Source organism: Mesoplodon mirus (genome assembly GCF_964341445.2).
Source record: "Mesoplodon mirus genome assembly, chromosome: 10".
Taxonomy (NCBI): Eukaryota; Metazoa; Chordata; class Mammalia; order Artiodactyla; family Ziphiidae; genus Mesoplodon; species Mesoplodon mirus.
The window spans coordinates 28,517,488-28,543,359 of record NC_138986.1 but is presented as its reverse complement, the minus strand read 5'-3'; the positions used below and the strand labels follow the sequence as shown (position 1 = coordinate 28,543,359).

Here is a 25,872-nt window from a genome sequence, read left to right as displayed (position 1 = left end):
AAATGAAAAATCAGAGATGTCCCTGGGATCTGTTTCGGTGCTAAGCAGATTTCTATCCATAAGAACTTTTCAAATGTCAGTGACCCTAGGGTGGCCGAAGCCTACAAAACGTACATCTCCAAAGCCAACCGCGTGCCCCCCCTTAAACCCCATCTCCCAATTACCTGCTTTCTCCAGGAGTTTGCACATCATCCACGCGGTCACAGAAGTCAGCTCACTGGGCTTGGCTATCACAGTGTTGCCAGCAGCGATCGCTGGAGCCAGCTTCCAGGTCAGCAAGTAGAGGGGCAGATTCCAGGGACTGATCAGACCAGCTAAAAGAGGATAACAGAAGCATTGTCAGCAATGACATGCCCCTCAAAGCAGATGGGCCAGACAGGCTTTATGAATGAAAACTCCTTCATGCTACACCAAACTTCAGCTTACTCTTCCAAAATCCCAAACTTTTGTAGCCAACTTCAGGGACCTAATTCTAAACTGTATTACAAGCAGCTGTACCTTTAAAAACTATAATCAGTACAGTTTACTCTTTTCTTGATGACTTACAATTATATTTACGAACAACAGCAATATAAGTTCTGGGGCTAAAAGACTGTCACCTGTCCCTAAACATTCTCAGAATGTGACCAGTTTTGAGATTTGTAGACTGATCTCTGCACTGTTTAAACTCTCCCTCCTCATTATCAAACAGGCCAGTTACTATTTCTTCTAAATTCCTCCATCTCTGTTTCTAATCTCTTGTGGATTGAGACATAAAATCTCAAGCTGTTCAGAATTATTTGTAAAATAAGAGCAATAGGTTCTGAGACTGTGAAATCCATTTTAGCTAACCCAGAGTATTTTTTAATTTTAAAAAAAATCTTTCTAGGTTCTCACCTGTATCCTGACTAGATAGGTTTGCTGGGTAAGTAACAGAACCAACATCTACAGTGGGTCTCCATGTAACACTCTGAAACCACCTAGGCTTCTGACCATAAAACGTGAAAAATAAAACCTACATTATGAATAAGTAAATGGATTCACCTTATTTTATACACTGCCCTCAAGCCTGTTTACATTATTATTAGTTTACATTATTAAATTTCCCACTGAAAAATCTGCTTTTTAGGGGATAACAATATTTTTGCAGCATAATGTACTAGCATACTTCTTAGGAGGAGGTTTGAGCTTTTATAATGCCTTGAAAATACCGTTTCCGAAGGGCTCAGGTAAAATGTTCCATTTTCTTCCCCTTTAAAATATCTTCTTTTATTCTATCATAATATATAACTAGTAGGGCTTCCCTGGTGGCACAGTGGTTGAGAATCTGCCTGCTAATGTAGGGGACACGGGTTCGAGCCCTGGTCTGGGAGGATCCCACATGCCGCGGAGCAACTAGGCCCGTGAGCCACAACTACTGAGACTGCGCGTCTGGAGCCTGTGCTCCGCAACAAGAGAGGCCGCGATAGTGAGAGGCCCTCACACCGCAATGAAGAGTGGCCCCCGCTTGCCACAACTAGAGAAAGCCCTCTCACAGAAACGAAGACCCAACACAGCAAAATAAATAAATTAATTAATAAAATATAACTAGTAAAATATGGACAGTGGTTGGTTTTTTCCGAGGAAATAGTGACATCTAGTGGAAATTTTTAGTTATTGCAGATATTTATATGTCCTCTAAAGGGCAAGCAGCAGGAAATGAAAGAGGGAAGTAGATAATCCAGTCAAGGCTTATTTACCATGTACCTGGCACTGTTCTAAGTGTTCTACACTTACTAATTTACATAATTCACACAAAGATATATAAAGATAAAATTAAACCATCCTCCCAGTTTCCAGATCAGGATACTGAAGCACACAAAAGTTAAATCACTTACCCCACACATAACCTAAAATCTATGATCTTAATCACAACGCTCTCTGGAAATAAATTGTTTTTTTAAATTACAAGGGACAAAAAGTCCTGAATTGTGAATTTACAATCAGTATCATTCTTTTTTTCTGTGATTCCTCCGTTGTTCCAGGAATAACTAGGGAATTTGACACAAAGAAAATAAACTAGAATTGGATTGTTAAGGCCAATTAAATTTCAGATAAAGTAGAAGAAATTTCTACTTTCCTTTTTTTAAAGTCTGTTCCTTTAGATCAATTCTACAGGGCTGAGCATCTCTACATGCAGCTGTGGTCCAGGCTTTCACTGCAGCACCTACCGATGCCCACGGGGGTCCGCACCGTGTAGTGGAGACAGCCCAGGTGGTCCATCTGTGTGCACTCGGATGTGTGGTGCAGGATGGAGGAAGCGAAGAACCGGAAGTTCTGTACAGACCGGGGAATGTCCATGGTTCTCGCCAGGGTTAGGGTTTTCCCTGTAAGAAGTCAACAACAGAAGGCACTGTCAGTGTTCTTCACCTCGGACTGGGAGGAAGCAATACCACACACGTATCCTAGTTCACACTGAAGTAGCCTCTGTTTCTTCTAGCCTGGGATGGGCATTCCTTGGTTACAGAGAGCGTTGATCATAGTTTGATAAAACTATGAAACAATTAGACGTGAGGTTATAAGATGAAGTAGAGGGGGTTAGAGTTGAGTCAAATAATCTTTGTTTTGTGGACTGAACAATTCATAGCTGTCATCAGGAATTCGCCAGATGCTATCACTTCACCCACACCAGCTCTTTCAATTCAAAATCACCAAGCTTTGGACATGCTACAGAGGGGTTGGAATAATGGGTGTTAAGACAGCTGTATTTGCACATCATCAAAAAAGCATGTAATGATATTAACTGTCCCCTCAACACACAGTGGAGTCACTAAGATGGACACATGGCAGAACCACTGATGGGAACCTGGCACAGGATGCTGTGTGGCCCTTGCCCACCCATCATGTGCCCCATGCACATCCTAGATATATGCTTACCTGGATTGTTCCTTAGTTATCTTTAGTGATACAGGGAGACTCTGCAGTGTCAGGAAGCATTTTCTTCTTAAGGTTTGGAGTCAGGCTGCTTCTTAACTTTAGGTTGCTTTACAGCACGCATATAAATTAAAAAGATCTTGGCAGGGCTTCCCTGGTGGTGCAGTGGTTGAGAGTCCGCCTGCCAATGCAGGGGACACGGGTTCGTGCCCTGGTCCGGGAAGATCCCACATGCCGCGGAGCGGCTAGGCCTGTAAGCCATGGCTGCTGAGCCTGCGCGTCCGGAGCCTGTGCTCCGCAACAGGAGAGGCCACAACAGTGAGAGGCCCGCGTACCACAAAAAAAAACAAAAAACAAACAAACAAAAAAAAAAGATCTTGGCCTTTCCTAATAGATATCATTACAAAGATTTACAGACATTTACTCCATTACCCTGACTTCTGGGAAGCAGTTAAAAAAATTGGGAAATTGTGTTGGGAGTGGAACAGTGACCAACATATCGGAAATCTTTCTAAAAAACCATGTGACTGTTCTTCAAGTTATCTTTGCTTTTAGCAAACAAACTTATGTTTACCAAAGGGGAAAGGAGGGGGAGGGATAAATTAGGAGGTTGGGATTAACATATACACACTACTATATATAAAATAGATAACCAACAAGGACTTACTGTAGAGCACAGGAACTATATTCAATATCTTGTAATAACCTATAAGGAATAAGAATCTGAAAAAGAACATATATATGATATATACATACATATATACATATATAAGACAATTTGAAGAGCTGTCACATGTATATGTATATGTGTATATATATATATATATATATCTTTCTGAATCACTGTGCTGTACACCTGAAACTAACACGTTGTAAATCAACTATACTTCAATTAAAAAATAAATATCATGCCACAACTACTGAAGCCCGTGCACCTAGAGCCTGTGCTCTGCAACAAGAGAAGCCACCGCAATGAGAAGCTCGCGCGCCGCAACGAAGAGTAGCCCCCGCTCACCGCAACTAGAGAAAGCCCGCACGCAGCAAGGAAGACTCAATGCAGCCAAAAATAATTAATTAATTAATTAATTAATTAATTAATTAAAATTTAAAAATAATAAATGAATCACGTAGTGAAAAGAAACAAACTTGCTTTGAAACTCTCTACTTAGAACTAGTGGAGGGTTGCACCCTCAGCCCTCCTTCTTCCTCTCTCCCCATATCCATGCCCTTTGCCATACATCTTTGCAGTTCCTTCCACCAAACATACAGTGTATTTATTTCCGTGCCTCTTGAACTTGCGCTGGGCCTTGACTTGCTTTGGCCATCAGAATGAAGCAGAAGTGGGCCAGTTGCAAGCCTCGGCCTTCAGAGGCCTTGGCTGGTTTGGCTTTCCATCCTCTACCACTGCCGTGAGAAGCACGTGGGTGGGCTAGCTGATGGGTCCAAGGGGGTGGGGGTAACATGAAGAAAGTGTCCTGAGTTCCATCCACACGGTTAAGAGGCAAGAGACCAACTGACAACCTGGAAGGAGCGTGAGAACCGCCAGGAAGATAGTGTGTGCACTTCCCATGAAGAAGGGACAGTGGCGCTAAATCCCAGCTCCGCTAGAGAGAGCGAGCGTGGGAAAGAGGGAAGAGGCCGGCACAGATGCCTCTCACCTTGGTCCCTGGATTCAGCCTGGGCCAGCTCCTCCAGGGACTGTTCCAGCAAATCCGCCAGCCGCTGCAGCACCTGCGAGCGCTCCTGGGGGCTCCGGGAGGACCAGCCCGGAAATGCTTCTCTGGCGGCCTCCACCGCGGCTTCGACCTCGGAGGAGCAAACGGAAGAGGGTCGCCTTAGACTGTTGCTCCCAAGGGTTGGATGAATCCAGAATCCACAGGTCCGTACACGGCTAACGTTTTTTTCTGCCTAATTGCAAGTATTCGACACTCTCAGTACTGAGTCGCCCACAAAGTGGTGTTTACATGGCCAGCAAAGTCGGGGCACCACAAAAAAAGAAAAATGCTCCATTTTGACCAAGGTATCCAGAATGTGGCGATAATAGAATCTATTTGAGTAGCAGGTATACGTTTTCAATAATTTCAAAATACAGAAAATTTCTGAATATCATATGAGAGAGGAAACTTAATTAAGATGTATGGAATCTCTAAACTCTTAATGCAGTTTTGACACACTTGATAAGGTCTAAAAGTTTCTTTGAAATCACATCCCAGACTGTCATTTTCACTTGGAATGACTAATCATATTAGTTATTTATTGACTAATTTTTATATATAACGGAATGTGCTAAATGCTTTACACAAATTATTTCATTAAATCCCTTTTAAAATTCTGTAACATGAGTATTGCTAAGCCCGTTTTACAGATAAGGAAACTGAAACACAGAGAGCTCAAGTAATTTGCCAGAGGTCACACAGCTAATAAGTGGCAGAATCAGGATGCAAACCCAGATCTCTGTGGCTCCCAAGACCACAGCTGGCCTGCTATGGCATAACCACAGTCCCAGTCCCCTGCCTGGCTCCGCCCAATGGAAAGGTCCTCTGTTGGAGAAGAGGGCATCTGTGGTTGAACAGATAGCTTGGGGACCTGGTTTTAGAGCTAAATCCAAAAGGAAACAATGTATAGGAAGGTATCAGCAAAGCCAGTTCATGGAGGCAGAATGAATTATCAGGGCTTCTGCTGTCTTTCTCCTCTCTTAGGCAAACGTCTAAGCAATGCCTTTTCCAGAGATGGCAAATCCAGAGCCTGTGTCTCTCCCTTCTCCTCTCTCACAGGCATGACATTTATAATCACTCACAGCTTTCTTCCACCACTGGACCCAGGCTGGCTCAGAATCTTTTTCCACAAGCTTCCGGCATCTTTCTTGTATTACATGATCTGACAATTCAGCTGCCCTATCACCCCAAATCGGATCTACATGCCTTCTCGTTTTCTTTATGTAAACAAAGTCGCCTTCGGCTGAGCTAAAATAGGTATAAAAGGATTCTTGTCTTAATTACAAATGTTTGGAAAGTTGGTGGTTGATGCCCTGCTGCCAGCCAACAAGAGGAGGGTTCCTACCTACAGCAGTCAACGTAAAATCGAATCTTCCTACAGTTGTCGATGCAAAACTCTGATCTTTTAGAAAAGCAGAAAACTCAAGTCCAGTCATATTTTCTAAGTTGTCCTATGTCACATGTCCTACATCCATTTAATGTAGAACACATATAATGTACTACATACAATAATATTAGCAAAAGATAATACTTATAAAGCATTTACTATATGCCAGATGCAAAGGGCTCTACATATGTCAGTCAGTCTGTTTAATCTCCAGAACAACACTCTGAAGTAGGTATTATTATTATCCCCATTTTATAGATGAAGAGACTGAGGCGCAGGGAGGTTCAGCTGTAGGTCAAGAACATAGGTATTAAGCAGTGCAGCTGATCTCTGAAGCCAGGCAGTCGGACCCCAATGCTACGGTGCAAATGTTACTGCGTGTGTGTGACCACTAATCTAAGCATGCTGTGACCTGTAAAATAAGGATGATGATAGAGTCTTATTTGTAGGTTATGACTCAGATTTGGGACAATTTGTGTTCAATGGCTTAGTGAATGCACAGCACAAAGCAAACGCTGAATGAATGGGAGTCCTGTTGACAGACTGGCAGCACTGTGAGTGACTTTTGGGGAAATTGGGCATGTGGCTTGCATGGTAACCATATTTTTCAAGCCAGAAAAACCTTTTATGGTATCAGATGGAATGTTTGCAAGCTGGATTGCTGGGAAATCCAAAGTATCTATTCCTCTGCGAGCAGGTGTATCCATCCCTCATTCTCTCTTCTGCAAGGGCTGAGCCATTAGCTGCAGAAAATATTTCACCTGAATTTGGCATACTTGTCAATTTTAACTTTACTTTGGAAAGGACTCTGAGACAATGAGGGCTGGAAAAGCTGGATTTCTCATGTCTATCCCAGGTCATTTGAAGCAAACAAAATTTCAGGTTACAGATTAACCAACAAATTAGCCAATATTTGCAAACTTTAATCCAAAAGTCTAAAAGTTTTTTTTTAATGCAAGACAGATTTAGAATATTATTAACAGTAGAGAAAGAATAGCTTAGTTCTTTTTTTTAAAAAAAACCTTGCATATAATACTCATTTACATATGAAGGCTACAATTATCTTTTAAATAATCTAGTTCTTTGTGCCTTAAAAAAATAAATTAAAATCCATTTAATTTGAGCATAAATCCATTTAGATGAGTATACATTTATCAGCCACATTTATCACCCCAAATATATTTATCCTCTCAGTGCAATAACTAATCAAATATATCGCAAATATTTTACAAAACTCTTCAATAATATTAGTTCTACATCACTGAAAAAAACGTTTTAATGTGTGCACCATTAAGTACTTTGAGTAAGAAAAAGTAGTGTTAAATTTAACTTCAAAAATATGCAGGAATTTGATTCTGCATTTCATCATTCAAATGATTGGTTTTACTTTACTAGATATTTTGAAGACATGAAGAATTATTACAGGATAATATAAAATAAATCCCTGCGTTTTAAGATTTTGTTAATTTTTGTGAAGTAATGCATTTTTTGGGAATCCATGAATATAATGGCAAATTTAGGCAACACTTGGTTGAGAAAAAGGATCACTTAGTAATACTGATCATTCTTACAAATAATGCTTTTTACTAGGCACCCGTCAAGGAATGTCTGTGAGTTGTGGCTTTGTGTTAGGCTCCCTGGATTATTATTTGTTTCTGCATATGGTAACCTGAGATTGGTGCCGTGTATCATATATACCCAATTATAAAATAAACCTTCCTAGAACTAAAAACCTTCCTTCTGCTAATGTTTAACAATCCTACACCTTTTCTCAACCCCCTTTGCTCCTAGAAAATTAAGTTACCATAAATCACCAACAGGCAAAGTCGATTTCAGTCTTCTCTGAGTGAATATACTCACCTCTTCTTTTCCACTGTCTGGCACTCGGCAGTACACTTCCCCCGTAGAGGGATCGTAGGAATCTAGGTATGAGCTACAAGGTAAAAATTTCCCATCTATGAAATTTTCCAGCGTCAAAAGGGCCCTTGTTCCAGCCATAGCCAAGGACATGCCTGCCCTTCCCCTTGGCGTTCCTCAGAGAGGTTATCCCCCCACTCTCCCGACTCCTGACTTAGTCTCCTCCTCACTTCCAGCCCCAGTGACCCCATCTGCCAATCAGTGAAAGTGGGAGGTGACCTGACATTCTCCGAGAGTATTTCAGTTTCTAAACGCCGAATGAAGAGAGTTCCCAAATATTTCACAGCCGTCCAGTACGTTGTGAGAAATGGATAATAATATGTTAAAGTAACATCAGCTTATGTGTTCATGGCCCTTTAAAATGGTCAAAAGGAATCTGTGTGTATCATTTTATGAGATTCACACTATATTCACTGCTCGAACATTGATTAAGTGCCAGGCCCTGAGGCAGGTCTTTACATGAATTTACTCATTTATTCCACACAACAATCCTATAGAAAGTAAAGGTCATTACTTCCCCTCTTTTGTCCTCAGAGAGGTGAATTTGTCCAAAATTGCATAGTTGGTAAGGGTCCTTTTGTCTCCAAATCATGTGCTTTTTCCTCAGTGCATCACTGCCCTCACCCTCAGAGGTGGCTGAAGGCAGACTTTCTCTTTCCACCACCCACCAGTTTCTCTCTGCCTTGTCGCTGAACTGTCCATCCTAAAACCAGGGCTGCCACCGCAGCCCACATCTTCCCAGATGTGCCATGAAGGTGACGGTATCAGCCCAAACTATATACAATGTATGTAACACACCCAGGACTCATGTCCATGATGTATATAAGAAGTTAAACAAATTGGTAGGAGAAATGAACAACCTCACAGAAAGGTAAGCAAAGGATATGGAAAAGCAACTCATAGCAAAGGGAACACAGTGGGCTAATGAGTGCGTGAAAGGATGCTCTGCGTCACAGTTAATCAGGGAATGTCAGAGACAAAGAAGACTGGAAAAGGTTTTTTTTTTTTTAATTGAGGTAAGTTGATTTACAATGTTGTGTTAGTTTCAGGTGTACAGCAAAATTATATGTATGTATATATACATATATATATATATACATATACACACACACACACACACACACAACTTTTTCAGATTCTCTTCCCTTATAGGTTATTACAAGATATTGAGTTAGAGTTCCCTGTGCTATACAGTAGGACCTTGTTGCTTATCTATTTTATATATAGTAGTGTGTATCTGTTAATCCAAATTCCCAATTTATCCCTCTCCCCTTCCCCTTTGGTTACCATAAGTTTCTTTGTGAGTCTGTTTCTGTTTTGTAAATAAGTTCACTTATATCATTTTTTTTAGATTCCACATATAAGCGATATCATATGATACTTGTCTTTGTCTTACTTCACTCAGTATGATAATCTGTAGGTCCATCCCTGTTACTGCAAATGGCATTATTTCATTCTTTTTGTGGCTAAGTAATATTCCATTGTGTATACGTACCACATCTTCTTTATCCATTCATCTATCAATGGACATTTAGGTTGTTTCCATGTCTTGGCTATTGTAAATAGTGCTGCCACATTTATTTCATCATTAATTTACTAATACATATTTAAGTGGTTTCAACGTGAGAGAGAAAAGGGATCTTCTAAAAGCTAAAAGCTGGCCTGGCACTCACAGCTGGGCCATGGTGTTCTCCTACTGAACACTGACAATTCCTAAATCTGACATCAGACAAGGTTATTCTGTGCTCCTGATGCAGTGAGATACTGTCGTCACACCTGAGCACAGACCAAAAGGCACCGTGCAAACCATGAAAATGACTTAACATCGCCCTCTTGTGGTCAATATGCATGACTGCTGCTGCTCTACTGCGTTCCATTTCTCCTACCTCCTATATGAAAATTGATACCCAACTGCAGAATTACTCCCACTTTCTGACAGTGCCCAGTCCAGAAGAAACCCCTGCTCACCTGAGCCCTCCCTCCTCATTACCTACATGTGCTCAATTCCTCACACCTTCTTATGAGAAGCACCTAGACTCCATGGCGGTCTGCCTGCAAAAAGCATCAAAAAAAATAATTTTGACTACGGTTGTGTCCTGGTGGTCTTTGACTGATGACATCAACAAACGATGGGCATCAACATATGCTTGCTAAAGAATTTTCTACCATGATGTCCCCAATCTTAAAGTGTTCAACCACCTCTTCATGATCTGGACATTTTAAATCCTGCCTCCCCAATCCCTTCACCCTCTCCCAGAAGGACATCTTTTGAGACTCTTACCCTGCCTATAAATGATGTCATATGAGTGATGAATTTGTGAGTTACAGTCCCTCTAACTTTGAGTTTTATATATTTAGTTCCTGTGTCCCTTTGTCTTTTGGAATTTAGTGCTGCAGAAAAGACTAAAGATAATTTTTTGTTTCTTTGAAGATGATTTTTGGGGGTTTTGTTTTGTTTCCAAGATTGGCTTAATCTCGTTGAAATTCCCTTGTGATGTTTTACATAAAATATGGTGCAATCTTGGGGTCTTCCTGTTCATCATTTTCACCTATCTGCATTCTAGGAGTGGTTTCCAAGGACAACCTCTATATCATCAACTCTTCTGCAATTGTTATCTATTTTACAGGCTTCACTGAATGTTTAAATTTTGCTATTATGATTTAGGCTTCCATGTAGTCTCTTCTAATCTGTTCTGATTCTTTTCTCAGCTCAGCAATATCCCCCTTACATCTCACAGACACCATGCAGCAGTTATTGAAAGAAAACTTTTGTTTCCTGCAATACACCTGAAAGAAAGTTTTTGCCTGCATGTGCTCAGGTACTACCGATTTTGCCACAAGCCTCTTATTTCTTAACCATCTTTAAATAAAAAGAAATATACCCAAGCCCAGTATTGGAAAGTACTAATGTGTCAATTACTCCCACCATCTCATAGTCCACCTGAGAGCTAGGAGAATCCCTAGCAGCCAGTTGATTGCTGGTTCCCTTTCTGAAATGCAGGCACATTTGAATCTTCCAGGATCAAGAGGGTCACCCCAGCTCAAGAAAGACTCCAAATTAGAGCTGAGGTTCACCAGACAAGAGGACAGACAGAAGCAGTTTTAAAGTTTGCTTCTAACAAGTTTTCCCTTTCCTTCACTTTAAAAAACAGCCCCCCCCCAAAAAAAACAGCCCCTTCACACACAGCATTATAATTTTTTATAGAAAAGCTTATAATTTTCTGACAATACAGATGTAAAGAAATGAAAATCCTCCATAATGCCACCACCAGTGTTAATTCTTTCACTAACAATTGCATGTGTGAAGGACTACACCAACTGCTGAAAAAGAATCAGAAGCAAAACAGAAGAGGTCTCTTCCCTCTTGGGACTTACATTTCAGCAGAAGGAGAACATAAATTAATCATACAAGTCAATATAAAATTGCACCCACGAAAATATTCCAAGGAGAGAGACAAGGTCCCACTGAAGCACATAGTAACCCATTTTCTTTACACTAGTCAGAGGCCGGGGGTTCCCTGAGAAAACAGCAATGAGCTGGTACACAGGAGCAGAACCCAGTGTTCCACAGTGTTCTAATGAATCATTATCACATAGTTACATGGCTCATCTCACCCCTAGTGTGTTCATATATTTTTTTCCTTTTAAAAATCTTGAATATCTTTGGCATTTTCAAAGAACCAGGTTGTAAATCACTTGATCCGTTCTACTTTTGCTCTGCTGGCAAGATTCTAAAGCTAAGAAGGACTTTAGGTGTCTTCAACTAGGGTTATTGCTGGGCTCTCCTCATCTTGGCACTTGTACCCATACCTCACGTCAATGTGGGGTTCTGCTGGCTTGTGCCCCACTGTTAAGATTCTCACTGACGTGCTTCTTCTTACTGGAGGTGGGTAGGTTCTAAAGAATGGTTTTTACTGTTGGTGGGATCTTGATGCTGCTACTTTGAAGGCTAAAAGCTGCCCTGTTGGATGATTTTGCCAAGGCAAAACCTGCACCCCCTGCCTCCACTAATTCTGAATTGGTAGGAGATTGTGGCTTACGGGTTGAATTAGTTTAACTCAAGAGACTCTTTTATAGAAGTATTACAATCTTACTTCAGTATTAATGGTCCCCCCTCCTCACCTAGCCCCCTTCTAATGTTGTCTTTAGGGTGCATTCCTCCTGAATGCTTTCACACTGTTAATTCTCATTTGTAGTTTGTAGTGCTGAGAACGGTGCCTGGCTGAACTGTCAGCCCCATGATGACGGGCGCTCCAGAGCTCCCTCTGTGCATGGATATGGCAGACTCGCATTAGGGATGAAGGAAGGAATGTTTTCCTATTTACATATTTCTGTGACTATTTTAGAGGGAAGTTGGAAAATAATGACCCAGGAGTTTTTATTGAGCCTTCTTATCTAGAAGCGTTTTTAAAAATTAGCTGTATAATCCTAATTCCAATATATCTAGGTTTCTAATTTTATATTTTTACATCATTTTTAAAAAGCTACTAATATTTCTATCAAAAAATCTTGATTACATTATAAAATGAAAAGAGCTTGACTAATGATCACAATTCCAAGAAAAAATATGCCCTAGAGACAGAAAAGAAATACACCAATATGTTAGCAGCAGTAATATTGATATTTAGGCAATATTACTATGGGTGAGTTTTATTCTTTACTTTTCTGTATTTTCCAGATTTTCTAGAGGGAATGATTACATTTTAACAATAGTTAAAATTATTACTGATCTGCATATTTATGGGAGAAAAAAAAACTATGTCCAGAAATTGTTTTCTAAACCAATATTTGAGTTTCTAAAATTCAAATATTGTCATAAATAACGAACGTGTGGAAAAACATTAACAAGTCCAAACATGGACCTGAAATTTTTTTAAGGCATGTTACCATAGAGGCAATTGATCCAGTGGAGACCCATGAAGAGTCACCGTAAGAGGACAAAGCCACTTGTGTAAAGAAACAGCGTGACCATAAATAGGAAGAAGCAGAGACAAGAAGTACCTGAAGCACAGTGACCCAAAATGGATGTACTATTTAGTATGGTAAGTGTCAGGGGGAGGATTTCAGACCAAACCCAAGCTTGGGCGTGCTCGCCGGACACCTTGTCACTTAACCCCAACCTCCCACAGTGGGTTCTCTTAATGTTACCACCCCTCAACAACAATCAATTGTAAACATAATGTAAATAAAAAGATCACTCTATCACAATTCAGGAAGGAAGAAATAAACTCATTTTTACTACTGCTGCTATTTGTTTTACGCTAAATTTGTATTTAAAATTCTTAATGCTATCATGACCTTGTATGCTATACAGAGTGGATGTTTCTTGTTTTTGCATCCCACCCCCCTCCCCCCACCCCTAATCCATTTCCCCTTCTTCATAGCATCCTGAATTTCCTTCCAACCCTTCCATAATTCTCAGCTATGCACTTTGGGTGATATTCACATCACAACTAAAGGATGCCCCAAGGAAAGAAATTAAACTCAGTTATAGTCCATGGTGAGATGTTTCTAGGACTTCTGGAAAAGACATGTTCTTTTAGCCTGTCCTTGCCCTTGATGGAGGGTCTGAGGATCTATGTGTGGAATCGCAAGGGGTTCCGTATGGAGTCTGAGGGCAAAACCAACACTGGAGAAGGCAGAGTACAGATTAGTCCTTGCCTGACAGTGTGACTCGAGCAAGACCAGCTGAAAGTCAGGGCTACTGCAGGTCTTTCTTTTTTGCTTAAGTCACTTTAAATTAGGTTTCTGTCAGTTGTATCTGTTAAATTTCTGACTAATATAAATAAAACACTTTTTTGCCTTAGCAAGTTTACTCTCAAATAACAGCTACACATATACTTTTTAGTAAAGAAATGTGTTCACCTTGTGATCGTCCACCAAGCAGCACATTCATGTTCTGTACACTTTACCATATGGATGTTATTCTTCAATTAAGAAGAAATGCGGTTGAATATGGTAAGCCATCAATATATAAATCACACCATTTCCCAATATAAAAAAATTGTATCAGGGCTTCCCTGGTGGCGCAGTGGTTGAGAATCTGCCTGCCATTGCAGGGGACACAGGTTTGAGCCCTGGTCTGGGAAGATACCACATGCCGCGGAGCAACTGGGCCCGTGAGCCACAACTACAGAGCCTGCGCATCTGGAGCCCCTGCTCCGCAACAAGAGAGGCCGCAATAGTGAGAGGCCCGCGCACCGTGATGAAGAGTGGCCCCCACTTACCGCAACTAGAGAAAGCCCTCGCACAGAAACGAAGACCCAACACAGCCAAAAATAAATAAATTAATTAATTAATTAAAAAAAAATTGTATCATATCGTCCATGAGAACACAGTCCCAGCCTCAGCTGAGGACAAAATCCACTCGAAAGCAATGGTACCCAGGAGGGAGCTCAACACATACCTGTTAACTAAATATACCTTGGAGTTCCTTGAAACTTTAAAGAAAAACATGACTCTTACTCATAGGGGACTTACAGTCTACAAGGAATATGAGATAAAGTCATCATACATGTAATTATAAAAGTGAGAATGGGAAAAATGAAATTAAGTTATGGTTAGAAATGGATGAGATTAAATTTGATCTGCTATTAGGATAAAAAGCAAGAACTCACGTGAAAGAGTGGGGAAACCCTCAGGTGAAAAAGATCCCATAAAACCCAGGTCCTACTTAGAATCTCATAAACATCGAAGAAACACAACACATTTTGTTGTTATGCTCACACTAAGGCATTTTATTAGCTGGCTTTACACCTTAAATAATAATATTGGAACAATTTCCAATAACTGCAAACTAAGCAGTTCCAAATGGTTGTTTGTTGAAGGAAGAACACTCACTGCTCAACACAAAATACCTTTATTAACCTTCAACAAATCTTTTCCTACAGTTAACTAAAAAACTGCTCAGGTCAAATATTAACTACCTCAATAACCCATTTTAGTTATTCTTCCTTAAAAATGTGTGTGGTAAGTTGAAATGAAAAGAGAAAACTGTAAAGGTTTTGTGATTTGGCTGGAAGTAGAGTTCACGTCATGATGATTCAATGTCTTCTAACACATATTTCTGATAACTTCCGTAAGTCTAAGCAAGGTAAGTCCATTAGTAACATTTCAAAGGAAAAGCTATTTTTTTAAATGAAAGTGCAATATTTGCCTTTCTTTGCCAGTTGGCAACTTAAAATTTTTGTAGGAGTGGTGAATGATACTTCTTTGCAGCTGATTATAGCTTGAATTTTCTCTCTCATTTAAAAAAATATCAATTGCACATTGTTGCTTTAACTGAATAACTGGATTCTTTCAAAACACGGAGGTTAACTATCTCATTGTGTTTAGAAACATAGTAGAAATTCTGACCCATCAGCCTTTTATCTGTAAAAGAAAAAAAAAAGCATTTGCTATAATTTAACCAATCACATTATATGAACAACCAACAACAAAAGGAAAAAATGGCAGTGGAGTAATCATTACATCAGGTGAAACTTTTTTGTTTTTCCTGCAACTTTTTTCCTTCCCTAGTCTTGTTATTTGAGATTTTCTATAATCTCTCCATTATTTTCCACAAGAGACTGCATCTTATTTTTAGAATGCTCTTTTATAAAGAATGTTTTGATAGTTAAATGTGATGCTGCTGCTGCTGATATTAGGTAACATTTACTGAATGCTTTCTAAATGCAATCACTGTGCCAAGTGCTTTATGCAGACCATTTCATTTCACAACTCCAGAAGGTAGATTCTATTACTCCATTTTCATAGATGGATAAATTACAGGACAAATGTTGTTCTTCTGCAGCTAGGAATTAGTGGAGCAGTAACTCAGACTTAGACTTAAGTTTAACTCCAGAGCCTTTTACATGGTACACGTATAACTGAATTTTGATGCAACCTAAAGCCCTATGTCCAAAGTATCCATCCAGTTAAATGAACTGAGTAATTTTTATGCAGAAAACAAGCATATGAAGTAGTGAAGCCCCTTTTAAAAATACATGCATACCTTGGAGATATTGTGGGTTCCGTTCCAGGCCACCTCGATAAAGTGAGAATCGCAATAAAGCAAGTCATAGGAATTTTTTGGTTTTCCAGTGGATAGAAAAGTTATGTTTACACTATACTATAGCCTATTAAGAGTGCAATAGCATTATGTCTAAGAAAACAGTGTACATACCTTAACTTAAAAATACTTTATTGCTAAAAAAGGCTAACCATCATCTGAGCCTTCAGTGAGTCATAACCTTTTTGTAGGAGTAACATCAAAGATTACTGATCACAGATCGCCATAACAGATATAATAATAATGTAAAAGTCTGAAATACTGCAAGAATTACCAAAGTGTGAAACAGAGACATGAAGTGAGCAAATGCTGTTGGGAAAATGGTGCCTAGAGACTTGCTCAATGCAAGGTTGCCACAAACCTTCATTTTGTAGAACGCAGTATCTGTGAAGTGCAATCAAATAAGGCATGCATGTATTCATAAGATCTATATTAATCATGATAGTGTGGAAGAAAATTTAAATCACTGAGATTCTGGTTCATTTCTGGCTATTTTCTCCAAAACTCAACTGTACCTTACATTACATATTAATGTTTCAGAAACATTACTGATATATTAACTGAACTTTCTGAAGGAATGAACTGAGAACCAGTTATTAAAAAAAGAAAATGTAATGAGGGCACTTTGTTAAACAAAACCACTACCCCCAATTCATTTGACTCTTATTAAAGTCTATTCTCATGATTTGGACTGCATACAGATGTATTTTTCAATGGATTTCCTTTAATTTTGAGCAATATTACTGGTGGAGAAGACAGTTTGGAAGTCTCGTTATGAGAAGATCTAAGATGAAACATTTTCTTCCCAACATTCTTTTAATCTTTAATAAAATTTTAAAATGTTGTTCTAATATAACTGCACTCCCGTTAAGCCATAAAATCTCAGTAATCATTCTTAAAAAGTAGAAAAAGAGGGCTTCCCTGGTGGCACAGTGGTTAAGAATCCGCCTACCAATGCAGGGGACACGGGTTCGATCCCTGGTCCAGGAAGATCGCACATGCCGCGGAGCAACTAAGCCCGTGTGCCACAACTACTGAGCCTGCACTCGAGTCCGCGAGCCACAACTACTGAAGCCCATGCACATACAGCCTGTGCTCCGCAACAAGAGAAGCCACTGCGATGAGAAGCCCGCGCACCGCAACGAAGAGTAGCCCCTGCTCGCCACAACTAGAGAAAGCCCGTGCGCAGCAACAAAGACCCAACGCAGCCAAAAAATAAAATAAATAAGTAAAATTTTAACAAGAAAGTAGAAAAAGACATAATAACCACGGACACATAATCAGTCACTTTAAAATACCTCGGTGACTACACCAGCAGCTATGGTAGAACCACTGTAGCGCAGCATGAATCTCCCCAGCTCTTTAAAGTCTTTGTACAGCTCAAGAGCCACTGGTCTTTGTGTCTGTAGCTCCACCAATGCATTCTGGCCTTTGGTCAACAATCTATCACGAAAAATAAAATGGAAATCTAATAAAGGTAAAGAAATGTAATTAAAACCTGAAAAATATTTCACATTCCAACTACACATCAACTTAGTTTTTTAAAAACTTAAAAAGTAAAAAGGGATTTTCTTAAAATGAAAATATATGCCTTTGAATTTGGGGGGGTTAGTTGAAAGAAATGAGAGGAGTAATTCTAGATTTAAGAAATATTAGCTAGTTCGTGTGTGTATGAGTGTGTGTGTGTGTGTGTGTGTGTGTGTGTGTATTTTTTAAACAATCCTCCAAATTGAACTCTATCCTTTGAAGGACACTATAATCTAAAATACTCAAGACCCCTCCACCAAAGTCTTCCCTTTCATTCCCTCATGAAATGAAAGAAAGTGATGCGGTTGCATTTTAAGAAAGGAATGCAATGTCCTATGTCTTCCATAGTAAAATCCTAATTGGTAGACTATGTGTTAAAAAGTTATCTTTAAAGAGGATAATCTCCTAGTGCCAACACACTACCCTAGATCTCTCTCTCCCTTCCTCCTCTCTCTTTTCTCACATAGGAAGAGTGGTCCTTTAACAGACGTTCAGGATAAAATCATGTAAGATTTTTCCACAGTATGATGTTTATAGGAAATGAAGGGAGATGAGGCACAGGCCTGATTGCAAACAGCTTCACACAAATAAGCAAAACAACCAAGAATCCTTGTGCACGGGCCCCACCAGACTTACTGAAAGAGGGAGAACCCAAAGGGGACATTCTGAAATGTTCTCTAATTCAATTTTGATGTGTTCTAGAAGGATAGAGAACAGCATTCATAAACTCCCCTTCTGAAAGATTAATTCAGGGACAGACAGATAGAATAAGCCAAGGGTTCTAAAAAAAAGTATTCCCAAAATTCTAAATATTGGTTTTGGGCAATTTCAGCTTAAGGTCCCATTCCTTAGGAAGGAGAACATCTAATATACTCATAATTTGCATTAAGTTTGGTTCTAGAAAGTTTGATTCCATCCCATAAAAAGCAATCGAGTCTACAATGTGCCAGGAATGGAAACAAAGGGGAAAGGCCAAATGGTGTTGGTGCAAAATAAAAGGACAAAGCTACAAATACGGTGACAGGAAAAACTAGCATGAGAATATATTAAAACCTAGAATTAGCATCATTGAGCTAGAATCTGCAGCAGGAGCAGGGAGGGTAAAATTCAGGACTACATCTGATGAGCCAATGTCAGATTAAGAATTTTCCAAGTCAAAGAGCCTGGCTCCTGCCAAAAGAATTTTTTTTTTTTAAGGAAAACATTTTTTTTCATCTGAAAATACTGCAATATGTATCTCTAAAGGACAAGGAATCTTTCTATAAACATAACCACAAACCTATTTTTTTTATATTAGTCTCTGTTTTACAACAAAGTGAATCAGTCATACATATACATCTGTTCCCACATCCCCTCCCTCCTGCGTCTCCCTCCCTCCCACCCTCCCCATCCCACCCCTCCAGGCGGCCACAAAGCACCGAGCCGATCCCCCCGCGCCACGCGGCCACCCCCCACCATCCATCCACCCCACGCCCGGCAGTGCATCTGCCAAAAGAATTTATGTGACCCAGCTAACTAGATTAGAATCCTGGGCCTGCCACTTGCTAGCTTTGTGATCTCAAACATGTTATACAATCTCTCTAAGCCTCAGCTTCCTCATTTGAAACATGGGAAACATAATAGTACCTGCTTCATATGGTTGCTGAGAATGGAAACCATGTGAAAGCACTTATGACAGAGCCTAGAAAATAGTGGTCCTCAAGAAACATCAGCCATTAGTTCTATCACACTTCTCAGTACATTATGGCAGACACTCATGCTAGAAGCTGAAGACTCAAGTTAAAAATAAAGAACTATCTTTAAAAGAGAGGTGAAGTAGCCTCTTTTGTCTAACTAATGGAGAAACAGGCATGAGTTTAGAACAGTGTGAAGATTCTTTCTTCTACGTGCAGCCAATCCTAAATTAACCCTCTAACCACCTTGGCCTCTTACACAGGTGCAAATGAGGAGGAACACCCCAGGACTGAAAAAAAAGGGGATTTTGGGTGGGATTCCCCATAGGGCTGAAGTGAGGAAAACCCCAAAGCTGAAGCAGCCAAACCAAACTGTGGTCAACCTTTAGTTGAATTAGAGTAAGAAACTCAAGATTCTCAGGAAGCACCTCCTCTGAAAAATCCCGTGCCTATCCCAGCCAAGGGGGAAGTGTCCACACCTAGACCTAGATGTTAATGGTAAGCAGAGGGGACCAACATGTGGTGACCACCTCAGCCTAGGCACCAGGTGGACTTCAAGCAGAAAACAAAAGTACTTTCCAGGTGGGAAAAAAGTGTTTAGTTCACTCTCTTCCTGAGGTATTCTTAGCATAGGGCATGATTCCCATGAGGGGGTGACAAGAAAGTTAAGATGCACAATCAACTGGAATTTGGGACAAGTGGCTAGGCATAAATCAAATTCATCTTCAGAAATGCAGGACTGATTTTTTTAAATGCCTTCATTTTTACATCATCAGTATCTAGGGCTTGATACTTACATATAAACTTATATTTACATTTCTATTTACAATTCACACCCATCACCATCATATATAACTGAAATTATATCTAGCATTCCTACCTAAACAGGAGCTTAAATATTTTTGTGTTTTCATCTAGTCCTTTAAAACAATGATTTCTGGAACAAGTAAAAACAGACTTCACTTGTCACAAAGAGAAATATTATACAAATGAATTAATCTGTAAGGAATGTGCTTAAATTGTGTTTATTATTTATGCATTAAAACACTTACTTAGGCTTTTTCTTTGTGACTTCACCAGTGCTTTTGTTCAAGACGCTAATCAGTCGTTTAACAACAGCAGGTTCACTGACGGTTTGGTAGTGTAACAGCACCTAAAACAAAAAATTGTAACACTACAAAGCCGTTCGCTGCAGCATCTCTGGCACTCACACTGAATCACGTTAGCCTCAGCACTACTGCCTGGAGTTGCAGGATCTCCAGCTGCTTCCCCTAAGTCCCACCACTCCAAGCAGGTTGTCCCTTAACTCACTAGGGGAAAAGGTCATGGGAAGCAGTTCCAATTTCTCCTCCACCACCTGTGTAAACTTGAGTAAATTACATAACCTTCCTTACAGGATTATGATGAGAACTAAACAGCAGAGACAGTGTCTGGTACCGCAGATGTTCAACAAATGTTAATTGTTTCACCATAAAATTGAGGGAAGGGGAATCGCATGATATTCAGCAGTAATGAACTGTATTCATTGCTGGATAATGAGAGTAAAATATTATATGGGAGTTTAGACAGGCTTTGAAGACAGGCAGACCTGAGTTCAAATCCTAACTTTACACATTCTAGTTGTGTGATCTGGGGCAAATCCTGTAATTACCGTTTTCCCCCCAATATCCCCAGCATCAGGTCTCTCGTCACTAAATGAGGAAAACCAGATAATGTTATTTTAAAGTGGTGCCTAACACATGGTAAACCTGAATGAAGTTAACTGATGGCCTTATATATTAACTATTACTGTTCACATTTTATATGTAAGGAAATGAACATCAAATAGGTTAAGCAGCAATAAGGGTGCCAAGACCACTCAATAGGGAGAGAACAGTCTTTTCAACAAACGGTGCTGGGAAAATTAGATATCTACATGCAAAAGAATCTTACACCATATACAAAAATTAACTCAAAATGGATCAAAGACCTAAACAAAAGGACTAAAACTATGAAACTCTTAGAAGAAAACAGAGTGGGAAATCTTCTTAATGTTGAATCTGGCAATGACTTCTTGGATATGACACCGAAAGTAAAGGCAACAAAAGAAAATGTAGATAAACTGGACTTCATCAAAATGTAAATCTTCTGTACATCAAAGGACACTTAAGAGTAAAAAGACAACCCACAGCATGGAAGAAGATATTTGCAAATCATACACTGATAAGGAATTAAAACCCAAAATACATAAAGAAATGAAAAGATGCTCAACATCACTAGTCCTTAGGGAAATGCAAATCAAAACCACAATGATGGGGCTTCCCTGGTGGCGCAGTGGTTGAGAGTCCGCCTGCCGATGCAGGGGACACGGGTTTGTGCCCCGGTCCGGGAAGATCCCACATGCCGCAGAGCGGCTGGGCCCGTGAGCCATGGCCGCTGAGCCTGCGCGTCCGGAGCCTGTGCTCCGCAACGGGAGAGGCCACAACAGTGAGAGGCCCGCGTACCGCAAAAAAAAAAAAAAAAAAAAAAACCCACAATGATACACCCCTTCGCACTCATCAGTATGCCTATTATAAACAAACAAACAAACAAAAATCACCCCCCCAACACCCACACACACAAGAAAGGAAAATAACAAGGAAGAGGAGAAATTCGAACCCTTGTGTACTGCTGGTGGGAATGTAAAAATGGTGCAGCTGCTGTGGAAAACAGTTTAGTGGTTCCTCAAAAGTTAAACACAGAATTTCCATACAATCAAGCAATTCTACTCTGAGATATATACCCGGAAGAATTGAAAGCAGGGGTTCAAACAGATACTTGTATGCCAGTGTTCACAGAAGCATCATTTACATCTGCCGAAAGACAGAAACAACCCAAACATCCATCAACGGATGAATGGATAAATAAAATGTGGTAAATACTTACAATGGAATATTATTCAGTTTTAAAAAGAAATGAAATGCTGATACATGTTATAACATGGATGAACCTCAAAAACATTATGTTAAGTGAAATAAGTCAGACACAAAAGGACAAATATTGCATGATTCACTTATATGAGGGACGCAGAATAGGCAAATTCATAGAGAAACAAAGTAGAACTGTGGTTACCAGAGGATAGGGGGAAAGCGTGATAGGGGGAGTTATTGTTTAATGGGTACAGAGTTTGGGATAAGGAAAAAGTTCTGGAGGTGGGAGGTGGTGATGGTTGCACAAGGTGAATGTACTTAAGGCCACTGAACTGTACACTTAAAAATGGGTAAAATGGTAAATTTTCTGTTACAAATAGTTTATCACAATAAATTAAAATCAAAACATGAATTTAGTTAAAGTCTAACCCATTCTTCTTTTTTTTTCTTCTTAAATATATAGACAGTTTACCATATAAACTAAGGGAAACAAAAATATTTATGTATTAAGGAACTAGTCCCTAAATAGTGAAATTTAATTGCTTAGGAAGCCTCTCCTTGGTTAAATTTTTTAAAATTGTGAAAGTTTCTTCCCACAGAGAGTGGACTAAATGACAAAACGTGATCGTTTTTTTCTGAAACAAATTTCATCCTGGTATTCGTGAATCAACATAAGCAAGTAGAATCTCATAAAGCAGCACTGAAAAACTTTTAATTCATAAAAGAAACTACAGTACACAGGAAGACGGCATTACTATTCAAAATAACTACCAACCTCCTGACCTCTCCACCTCTCCATTGGCAAAAATTATTGCCGCATGAGTAAAAACACAGTAACCAACCTCTTCAGTTTCTCTCCATTGGACATACTGCTTTCTAAGAATGAGTGCCATTCGTTCATAGCAATTTCTTGCTTACCAACACATGAATTTTAAAACTTAAAAGAAGTATTTGCAACAATAACTGTTTCTTTGGACAGAAGCTTTTGCCCCTCCCCTTTTTTAGCATATGGGAGAAATGGAATATAATTATAAAACTAAAATACTTAAACACTATTTTATAAATACAATTTTATAGGATCAAGTTTACATAGAAATAATTATAAAGAATTATAAGCAAAGCACATGATTATCTCAAATAAAGGTGCAGAGGTATAAAATAAATTTAAATGAGCTAAATAAATTTATTCCCAATCTTTAAAATACTATCACTAATTTAAATAAAGTTTAAAGGTCTATTACTATTACTGCCTTACTTTTATTTCAAAGATGCATCAAATGGAGAAAATGATCTGTTTATATTTTTAAAGGCAAGCCATTTAATTCCACCGAGAAACATTTTTGATTCTCATGCAGAACCTGTACTATATAATAAGCTGATCAAGAAAAGAAAAATAAGTCTAATGGGGGAAATGTCCATTAGTTAAATGGCAAAAGCAAGGTTCCAAACTATAAACAGAGTATGGCCCCAAATAGCTGAAAAAAAATTTACACATAAAACAAAGAATTCGTGCTATTCACAGTAGTATCTTTTCTGGATAAGTAACAGTATAGTATAAAATCCCCCTCTTCCCATAAATGTGTATGTTCAAATGGTGCTAGTCAATGATAACCTGCAAACCAACCTCATAGCTTCAGCGTAATTAAAGTTTACCTAGGTCAAGCATCCCCAAAATATACCCATAGATACCAATGTACACAAAAAAATACTCTGAAATGTAAAGAATAGATAATTATAGGTTACACAATTATAGAAGATTTTTTTAATAAGATGTTAAATATGATTTTTTTAATTTATTTATTTATTTTTGGCTGTGTTGGGTCTTTTGGTGTGCGTGTGCTTTCTCTACTCGTGGAGAATGGGGGCTACTCTTCGTTGCAGTGCACAGGCTTCTCATTGTGGTGGCCTCTCTTGTTGCGGAGCACGGTCTCTTGGGTGCACGGGCTTCAGCAGTTGTGGCTCGAGGGCTCTAGAGCGCAGGCTCAGTAGTTGTGGCGCACAGACTTAGTTGCTCTGTGGCATGTGGGATCTTCCCGGACCAGGGCTCGAACCCGTGTCCCCTGCATTGGCAGGCGGATTCTTAACTGCTGCGTCCCAGGGAAGTCACAGAATTTTCTTATCATTTTTATTTTTTGTGTGTTTTCCAAAATTTTCCATAACAATGTATTACTTTTATAATCAGAAAAACTACAAATAAGCTTATTATTAAAAAAAAAAAAAAAAACAGAAAGACCCAATCTAAGAAGTAACATTTGGAACTCAGCAAAAAAGTATCTACCATTTTCCCTAAACGATTTTTTTATTATCATCAGTTTGTATCCTATTGATTATGAAATTTCTTCTCAATGCCTTTTTGAAAAAAACATCCCCAGACTTAAGGATCAAAATAAAGATGATTTTCAAATTCCAATTTCATGTTTTTCTGAATGAGAGTAATACAAATGTTAGTTGAAAATAACAATAGCATCATCACTTATAAAGAGAGTTACTACTTTTTAGGATAAAGTTATATTGAATTTATAAAAACAGTAACAAACATTTTGAAACTTACAGGAAATCCTTTAGTGATAGGAATTTCAATATTAAAGATGAGGATTCGGGCTCTGAAACGAGTGCAAACCTTAATGGGTTCTTTGGGGCCACAAAATATGCAGCCAACACTGTAACAACAACAAAACAAAAACAAAAAAGGAGAGCAGGTAGTTGGGGGGATAATTAAATACACATCCAATAGGAAACCTTTAAAACCATTAACAAGGTAAAACAATCCAGTAAATTAGGGACTTTTTCTAAATAGTCCCTTTTGGGTTAAAGCATGGCTTTACACCATTATTAACCTTATGTCATTTTCATACATTACAGTTTTCCCTCAAAGAACATGTCAGGTACACACGTTGACGCATATTAATTTAAATTTTAGTAGGTTCTGCTTATCATTCTTACACTTCCACAAGTGCCTATTTTTGGCCAAATGAGATTCAGAATTAACACTCATTCTATCATTTGAGCTGGTGAATTGCAAATTTACGCGTTTTGAGGTCCTACATCCAAAACAATGGTCGCTTAAACTCATTTTCTCACTCACTTGATTTTGATGACATCCATCCCAACCAACGTAAGACTAACATGATCGCCTGCTGCCGCCCAGTCGACAGGTTCATCGTGCAGAGTGATTCCTGGAAATGAGTAAGAACCAAAGCATACAGTGAAACACCTCAATATCAAACCATAACAACCAAGGGAGTTTGGCTGATTTGTGCCTCATCAGTCACTACTCATCATTTTCAATATGAATGGATTGAGATTGAGAAGTGTTAACTGTAAGCATTGAGGAAAACACACTTCGTCTAGACTTGACTCTTCTGGACCACCACCCTAAACATAAAGTGACTTGTATTTGTCCATAAAAGGCTGATTTCTACTTATTTAATCAAGATTTTTTAAACTCATGTACACGACTCGTATATTCATTAAATAGGCCCCATTCTAATATTTCTCTTATATTAATGGATATAGGCATAATAGTACAGTCCCAGTTATTTTCAAGACATAATAGATGAGACTGGGGAAGATGTCTAGTAGTATTTAAGCTTCGCTCTAATTAGACAACCACGTAAACAATCTCTGAGTAACCCACAGGGCATCGGTACTCAGTCAGATGGTACCCTCGGCAAGCCCCTTCATTATTCCTGACTCAAAAGAACTGCTCCCGGGGCTTCCCTGGTGGCGCAGTGGTTGAGAGTCCGCCTGCTGATGCAGGGGACACGGGTTCATGCCCCGGTCTGGGAGGATCCCACATGCCACGGAGCGGCTGGGACCGTGA

General features: G+C 39.3%; 2 protein-coding genes across 13 annotated transcripts in view; both read right to left on the bottom strand.

The window, feature by feature from the left end:
* Positions 1–8,685, bottom strand: part of ALDH8A1 (aldehyde dehydrogenase 8 family member A1) — a 459,215-nt gene extending 450,530 nt beyond the window's left edge. For all 9 annotated transcript variants that reach the window (XR_014295173.1, XR_014295174.1, XR_014295175.1 and 6 more), the window contains exons 1-4: positions 7,855–8,685; positions 4,551–4,698; positions 2,190–2,345; positions 165–314 (exon numbers count right to left, since the gene is read on the bottom strand). Coding sequence is in view for 1 of the 9 variants with exons in the window: in XM_082634221.1 (XP_082490347.1) it covers positions 165–314; positions 2,190–2,345; positions 4,551–4,698; positions 7,855–8,004 (604 nt within the window). In the remaining 8 variants the exon portion in view is untranslated. The remainder of the gene's footprint in view (positions 1–164; positions 315–2,189; positions 2,346–4,550; positions 4,699–7,854) is intronic.
* A 6,069-nt stretch (positions 8,686–14,754) lies between these two features.
* Positions 14,755–25,872, bottom strand: part of HBS1L (HBS1 like translational GTPase) — an 83,451-nt gene continuing 72,333 nt past the window's right edge. For all 4 annotated transcript variants that reach the window (XM_082634217.1, XM_082634216.1, XM_082634220.1 and 1 more), the window contains 5 exons: positions 25,135–25,225; positions 24,601–24,709; positions 20,214–20,314; positions 17,260–17,404; positions 14,755–15,282 (listed from right to left, as the gene is read on the bottom strand). In XM_082634217.1, coding sequence (XP_082490343.1) covers positions 15,271–15,282; positions 17,260–17,404; positions 20,214–20,314; positions 24,601–24,709; positions 25,135–25,225 — 458 coding nt within the window. In that variant the 3' untranslated portion in view covers positions 14,755–15,270. The remainder of the gene's footprint in view (positions 15,283–17,259; positions 17,405–20,213; positions 20,315–24,600; positions 24,710–25,134; positions 25,226–25,872) is intronic.